Below are 8,083 nucleotides of genomic sequence, written 5' to 3'. Positions count from 1 at the left end.
CCTGTTTCCTTCCCCACATTAGGGAAGTTCTCTGCTATAATTTGCTCCAATATACCTTCTGCCCTTCTCTCTCTTTCTTCTTCTTCTGGGATCCCAATTATTCTAATGTTGTTTTGTCTTATCGTATTGCTTATCTTTCGAATTTTGCCCTCGTGATCTAGTAGCTGTTTATCTTTTTCTCAGCTTCTTTGTTTTCCATCATTTGGTCTTCTATATCGCTGATTCTCTCTTGTGCCTCATTTATCCTAGCAGTTAGTGCCCCCATTTTTTATTGCACCTCATCAATAGCCTTTTTGATTTTGACTTGATTAGATTTTAGTTCTTTTATTTCTCCAGAAAGGGTTTCTCTAATACCTTCCATGCTTTTTTCAAGCCCAGGTAGTATCTTTAATAACATGATTCTGAACTCTAGGTCCGACATCGTACTAATGTTCGTATTGAGTAGGTCCCTGGCAGACGGTACTATCTCTTGTTCTTTTTGCTGAGGTGATTTTTTCCGTCTTGTCATTTTGTCCAGAGGAGAATAGATGAATGAGAGAATAGAATGCTAACAGGGTAACAACGTCCTCAGAAAATATACCCTAAACAAATCAGAAAAGACCTGAAACCAGGGAAAAAGAAAGGGAAAGAAAGAAAAAAGAAAGGGAAAAAAAAAGAAAAAGATAAAAACAAACAAAAACAGAAGAAAACAAAAAAATAGAATATGATCAAATATGATCAGGCTAATGAATAGATCAGTGCCACACACTAGATTTTGGGTGTATTTTTGTCTGTTAGAAGAAAGTGCCTCCTAAAATTTTACAGAAAGAAAGACATATATGTTCCAAATAAGGGTTGATACAATGAAGGGATGGAAGATGATTTTAAGGATGAAAATTATAAAAGATTTTATAAAAGGAATTGAGAAGATAAGAAGTTGTTTGAAAAAAGAAAGAAGAGTAAAAAAAAAAAAAGGGAGAGAAAGTGATCAGGCAGGAGACTAGAAGAAAGTATACACTAGTGATTTAGGGTATATTTTGATCTGTTAGAAGAAACTGTATCTCAAAATTTTAAAGAGAGAACTTATATATATATACGCCAAAAATAAGGGTATCTACTATGAAGGGATAGAATATGACTCTAGAAATGAAAAATAAAAAAAAATTTTTTCCAAAAAGAGATTAATAAGATGTTGGTTGAAAAAGGGAAAAAGAAAAATAAAAAAAAAAGTTAAAAAAATTAACTTTGAAAAACTAATGAATCATGGTAAATAAGCCATGAATCTATGTGCAGTATTACCCTAGCGCTGGAGTTCTCCCGTTCTCCTTGATCGATCTACTTGTTCTTGGCTTGCTGGCTGTTCGTGCTGATCTTCCGGGGGAGGGGCCTGTTGCCGTGGTTCCCAAATGTCTTTGCCGGAGGCGGAATTGCCCCGCCCTTGTCGGTCCGGGCTAAGCAAGCTGCTCGGGTTTCTTCTGGGGAGCTTTTGTTCCCTGCATGCTCTCGGTGCAGCTTTGGAGGACCAGGGTGAAAATGGTGGCCTCCCAATCTCCACCCGGAGGAGCCGAGAACTCGGGGCCCCGCTCCTCAGTGCTCCCCAGAAGAAAAGCAGTCACTCCCGTGTCCCCGGTCTCCGGCCGCACTCCGTGCTCACCCGGCCTGTGACCGAGCATTTCTATCTCTGGCACCCGACCCCGTGTGGAGTCTCCAAACCCAGCAGATCCCTGCGGTGCGCTCCCGCGCCGCTCCTCCCGGGGGAGGAAGGGGAGTCTCCCCGGCTCTGCCGCTTGTTGGGTCCCTGCTGGAGGAGCAGTGGCCCGACTGGGCCGCGGATCACAGTTTATGGCCACCCCGAGCTGAGAGCCCGCGCCTCGGCTCCGTCTCTGCGGCCGGCTTCCCCGCTCCGATCCCCGGGAGCTCTGCCGCACCCGGGCACCCCCGGTCTTTCTGTGACCCCGAGGGTCCTGAGACCACACTGTCCCGGGAGGGTTCCACCCCCCCCTTAGCCACTGGAGCGACGTCCCTCCGCGGAGGCGACTTCTACATGTTCCGATTTTGTGCTCCGCGGCTCTAGCACTTGCCAGAAGCGGCCGACGGAGGCCCCTCCCCTGCCGTCTATCCTCCCGAATATCGCCTCGGATTCACTTCTCCGCACGTCCTACCTTCCAGAAAGTGGTCGCTTCTCTGTTCAGAGAGTTGTTGCTACTCTCCTCTTTGATCTCCTGTTGAGTTCGTAGGTGTTCAGAATGGTTTGATCCCTATCCAGCTGAATGCCTGAGACCAGACGAAATCCAGGTCTCCTGCTTCTCCGCCATCTTGCTCCGCCCCCCTCTTATGATTTTCTTAATGACATTGTCTTTTCTCTAGCTGACTTTACACTACGAATATGGTATATAATACACAGAACATACAAAGTATGTGTTAACTGACTGTTCATGTTATCACTAAGGCTTCCAGTGAAAAATAGGCTGTTAGCAGTTAAGTTTTGGAGAAGTCAAAGGTTATACAGGGATTTTTGGCTACCCCAGGGGGCAGTGCCCCAACCTCGCATAGTTCAAGAGTCAACTATAATTTTTGAAAAGGCTTACATGTTTGTGAATAAAAATTACCGTGGCTAGAAAGCAGCTTTGCTTGTAATAAATAGATGGTTAAACTGTCTATCTCTGGTCTCTCGCCTGACAAATATTTGAGCCTATGTCTGGGTCTGAGTCTCTTCCTGTTAAAAGTGAAAGTAGTAGATGAAGAGGCATTAAAGACCTATCGGCACTGAATGGAGACGTTCTCATTGACTATTTTAGAAAGACAGAGGGAAACAGGAGGGAGTAACCTTCTCATTCACTCAGCAACTGTGTGCGTGTCTGCCATAGCACAGGTGTTGGCACACAGTAGGCAATCCTCTTTAATGTTATGTCTGCATAGCCCCTAAAGATCTCAGGATCCGTGTAAAATCAGTAGGTTGCCCATGTCCCAAAGTCTAGAAACACCTCTACAGTTGTCAGGAGAACAGGCACTTTTAATATCTAAGCATTGGAGGCTGTCATGAGGACAGGGGATATAATGCCAATCAAGTGCCCATCCGTGCCTGCTACATCGATGTCACCATTATCCTCATTGGTTGTCGCTATAATTTCAGGGAGAGAGCCACCGGCCCCTACGGCGATCCAAGAGAAGATGGGTTATTACCACCCTGGAACTGGAGGAGGAAGATCAAGGACCCTTTCCCAAACTTGTTGGTGAGGTGAGGAAAGCCCCTGCCACCCTCTCTGACTAGGCACGCCCCGTATGGCAGGAGGACCGAGTCTTGAAGGGCTACGTGCTTGGGAGGCCAGGGCGTGCAGTGGAAAGAGGAATGCTGTCCTGGGTTCTAGAACCCACTCTACCTCTACCTGACTGGGGGGCTTCGGGCAAGTCACTTCATGTGAGCGTGTGCCGAGAACATCAGTCCCCTGGGACAAAGCCTGCTTTATTTGGCCCATGCAAATGTATTATTTAAAAATAAGGAGATGGTGGTTACCAGAGACTGGGAGGTGGGGGCAAAAGGGAGATTAAAAAAATAAATAAATAGAAAGCAAAGCTGGGCTGCCAGGGCTGCCAGGGAGGAGGTCATGAGGGCTTATTGTGTGAGGGGGACAGAGCATCAGTTTGGTAAGATGACAAGAGCTCTGGTCACGGATGGTGGTGGCGGCCACACAACAGTGTGCGTGTGCTTAGTCCCGCCTGAACGCACACTTAAAAATGATGAAGGTAGTAAACTTTACATTGTGTGTATTTTACCGTAAGGAGATGGAAACGACAGGAAGATTGTAGTAGAAATTCTGTACTTCTAGCGGCTTTTCTGAAAGTTGGAAGATCTGCCCACAGGGAGCCTATGTTCCCACATGGCAACAACTGGATGGGGCTTGAGTTTCCCACAGTCCCCCGACTCCTTGTCGTCTCCCTCCCTCTGAGGTCGAAGCTATCACGTGACCATGTTGGGATGCTGGAATTTTTGCACGTGGCCCTTGTCATTCTTTCCATGACACTCCTGACCCAATGGACCTGTGAATTACATGCTGAGTGACTAGATCCCTACAGCATTGACATCCAACGATTTCTGGACAAAAAAATTAATTTATATTTTTGCAGTGTTTATAAAAATAGTAGATGCCTACTATAAAAAAAATACAGAAAGTTTTCAAGGCTCAGTGGTTGAAACGATCTACTCCTGAGAGTCTGGGGGACACGGTGGGCTCCTACCGCAGACGCAACGTACCCTTGCTGCGGGAGTCCCATATCCTTGCTGTTTCCCCACCACGCGGTGCTGTCAACGACAGTACCTACATTATAGGGTCGTTTTAAAGATTAAATAGGCTAAGACAAGTCAGGCACGTAGTCAGCTGGCTCACTCTAAGCCCTTTCTAAATGTCAGCCTCGCGAGTGTTCCTCCTCTCTCCCTGAAGGGATCATCCCTATTAACACATCGGTATGTACTCTTCCAGGTATTTCTCTATAGTCTCACCAAGGTGAGTCCATATTGACAAAATGGGATCACATTACACATATCGTTCTGCAAGTTGCCTTTCTGGTTTACCAGTGAGGCTCGGCCCCCTTTCTGGCGCAGAGCGTGTAAGTCCTAAAGACTGGGAGCCCTTGCCCCATGAAGGGGGTACTGCGCTAGGAGTCTTTCCCTTAGGAAGGACATGTGCATATTCTTCCCACTTGTTCACTGTGACAAACGTCATTCCCACCTCTTTGCCTGTCTCTCTGTTTCTTTTGGACAAACCCTCAGATGAGCGATTGTGAGGTGTGGTGCTTTAAAAATGTCTTTGAATCCTAGCCTTGATATTTGGCGTGCCTTGTGGTTTATTCTCATTCTTCCCCCCCCTTTGTTTTTTCCCTTGCAGCTGTTCAATGATATGTCTCATAACATGTCATTAATATATTTAATCAGTGGACCCGGTGTGGATGAATATCCGGAGATTGGTTTGTTTTCTGTAGATCACAGGAACGGACGAGTGTATGTTCACCGCCCTGTCGATCGAGAGACAACACCATCTTTTATGGTACCTAACATTTGATATACTCTCAGCTTGGATTTATTGTAAAGCTGTTGCGGGACTATTGTATTCAGCAAGCATTAGTTAAGCTGCCCACATGCCATGTCATGGGAGACTGCACATTATACACTGTAGCAAGCTTTAAAAGCATGCATGGGCAGGGAGGCTAATTTTGTAATGTTCTTTTAAAGTTCTGGACACTGTGATGAGGTATGTGAGCCACTACAGATCTTCCTTCTAATGACCGGATTCCCAGCACCATCAGGATATCCGAAAGCATTTGGGGGTAGGGCTATAGAATGTTTATAAAATGGCCTAATTTGGTTTTGAGTCACAGTTGAAATGTGTGGACAGAAGCTATAAGCAGACCCCTCAATTGCCTAACACCTGATGAACAAGCAATTACATACCCGGTGTCAGTTTGTTCTTGTGACTCCCTGTGTTCTTTAGGATCTCCTAAACCCCAACACCATGGTCTACTCTGAATTTGAAATCCAGGTTCAAAACCAGGAAAGAAAGCGATAAAGTAAAATGCCTAAGCCATGGTGGTGTATTAGGCTACCAGCCTCACCTTATAGGGGATGCTCAGGATGCTATATAGCCTTTGTTGTTTTGACTTCTGCTGGGAACTGAGCTGGTTCTCGGGCCTGCTTGGTGGTACATTAACTTCTTCAGGGTGGGAAAGAACACCTCAAAGAAGTAATTTATATACCTTTTCTCTAATGACCTCAAAATACTTATATACATAATAAAATGGACGTCCTTATTTTTTTAAATATTTTATTTATTTATTTGAGAGAGAGAGAGAAAGCATGAGAGGGAAGAGGGTCAGAGGGAGAAGCAGACTCCCTGCTGAGCAGGAAGCCCGATGTGGGACTCGATCCCGGGACTCCAGGATCATGACCTGAGCCGAAGGCAGTCGCTTAACCAACTGAGCCACCCAGGCGCCCGTCCTTAACTTATTGATAGGCTCTGAATCTCTAGTTTTTAAGCAGGGAGAAATTCTCCCCAAACTCCAGAAGTCATGTAGAGATGACTCTGCAGGTCTTCACTATATTCACATAAACCCTTGCCTCATCTAGTAAATGTGCAATGTCTATTAGATAGAAGGAACATAGAGTGATCTGAGGGTGACCCTGGGCAGCCCTGCTAAATCTTGAGTGAGCAAACAGATCACCAAGGGATCTTGTAAAAATGCAGATTTGTTTCTGTAAGTCAGGGTGGAGCCCGAGACTCTGCATCTCCAGCCAGCTCCCAGGAGAGGGTGCTGCGCTGGCCCTCGGCTGCCATGTGCTGAGTGCAGAGGGTCCAGAGGGTCCAGGACAGATAGTAGTGGGCGTGACTTGTGCAAGGACAGAGCAAAACATTTCGTGCTTGTGGTCTTTGTTTTGTTGTTGTTGTTTGGTTGCTGTTGTTTGCCTTTTTTTTTTTAAGATTTTATTTATTTATTCGACAGAGAACGTGAGAGAGTACAAGCAGCGGGGAGCAGTAGAGGGAGAGAGAGAGAAACAGGCTTCCCACTGAGGAGGGAGCCCGATGCGGGGCTCGATCCCAGGACCCTGAGATCATGACCTGAGCCAAAGGCAGACACTTAACCATCTGAGCCACCCAGGCGCCCCTGCTGTTGTTTGCTTTTTAACAACTTCACTGACATTTCAAGGGTTGGCTTTCACGAGGTTTAATATGGGACTTTTTGCTGGAAGCTGATAATGCCTAAGCCAAACCCATGAGACTGTTTTCTGACACATGAGGCCCAAGTGGGAAAGCTTGGCATGTCACACAGAGGTCCCAGGGAACAGTTAGAGCAAGCGGGAAAACTGTGGGAGCATGAGTGGCATCCCCATGGGTCCTACTCCGTCAGGATTTCCAAACCTTGTGTTTGGCCCTGCTGGGTGAGCTCAAGCCCATGATCTGATCCCCACAACTGTTATCACAGCCGCCGTTTTACACCAAAACACTCGCTAGCTGGCCCCTCATTTGACTGGGAACTTCCACGAGGGAAGACACAGGGTGGGGATTTGGAGGCGTGCCCCCACCGGTGGCTCTCTGTCTCATGATCCTGGTTTACTGTCTCCTTATTACTTCTCACCACCTGAACTGTATGCCTGAAACGTGTTTGGTTCTCTGTGGGTGGTCAATCTCGCCAGTGGAACGCATTTCCCCCGAGTCAGGAATAGGGCTCTGCGCATTGTAGGTTTTCAGTCAATTATGTTCCATGAATGAATGAGCATGGCAGAATGTAGTCTCTGCTTCCAGGGTGTTGTGGGTTGACTTGTGCCTTCCAAAAAGATGGGTTCAAGTCCTACCCCTGGTACCTGTGAATATGACCTTATTGGGATATAGGGTCTTTGTAGATGTCATCAAATTAAGGTGAGGTCATACTGGATTAGGGCGACTGGCATCCTTATAAAGGGAGGAGGATTTGGACACAGAGGACAGAGGGGAGAAGGCTGGAGACAGAGACGGGGGTGATGCATCTGTAGGCGGGGGACACCACGATTGCTGGCAGCCCCCCAGCAGCTGGAGGAGAGGCTCAGAGTCTCCAGAGGAAACCAAGCCTGTTGTAGCTTCCCAAAGCGTGAGAGAACACATTTTGTTGTAAGGCACCCAGGTGTTGCAGCAGATAGAGGAAACTAGCAAGCCGGGGTTACCATACTTGCTAGGAAGACAAGAAACAGGCTGATGAGAGGGATTACCAGCTGTGAAAAGTGGGCTAAGAAGGAGTCACAGAAACACCACACAGGCCGGGGCCTTCTGGTTCAGCCTCCTGCTTCTGCAGAAGGGTGTTTGCTACCGGGTTTTGGCTGTGCATAAAGCCAGGATGTATTAGAAATGAAGTCAGCCCAAGGGCTGGCCAAAAGGCATTCCCAGTACCACTGCTGTGTTCTTGGGGAATAGTGAAGGAGTCACGAAAATTAGCCAAAACATATAAAAACTTGTGTTTGGGAGGTGGGGGTGGGGTGGGGAGGGCTGACTTCTTGTTAATTCCGTAAGCCTGCAAAGAATGCAGTGTCACCAGCTGAGAATTGCCGGAAGATTTAAAACACAGCTGGAAAGGGGAAAAGTCT

The 8,083-nt window shown here is 46.8% G+C and overlaps 1 protein-coding gene across 1 annotated transcript in view; it reads left to right on the top strand.

The window, feature by feature from the left end:
* The window catches only part of CDH26 (cadherin 26), a 53,405-nt gene that overhangs the window by 22,171 nt on the left and 23,151 nt on the right, over positions 1 to 8,083 (top strand). Inside the window, 2 exon segments of the mRNA XM_073883934.1 lie at positions 3,113 to 3,217; positions 4,863 to 5,021. Of these exon segments, the coding sequence (XP_073740035.1) occupies positions 3,113 to 3,217; positions 4,863 to 5,021 (264 nt within the window).

The sequence above is a fragment of the Callorhinus ursinus genome, unplaced genomic scaffold, assembly GCF_003265705.2.
Source record: "Callorhinus ursinus isolate GAN/ISIS: 27379988/994484 unplaced genomic scaffold, GSC_fseal_2.0 scaffold53, whole genome shotgun sequence".
Lineage (NCBI taxonomy): Eukaryota > Metazoa > Chordata > Mammalia > Carnivora > Otariidae > Callorhinus > Callorhinus ursinus.
Note: the sequence above shows the minus strand (reverse complement) of the source record. Positions and strands in the feature narration are given on the sequence as shown.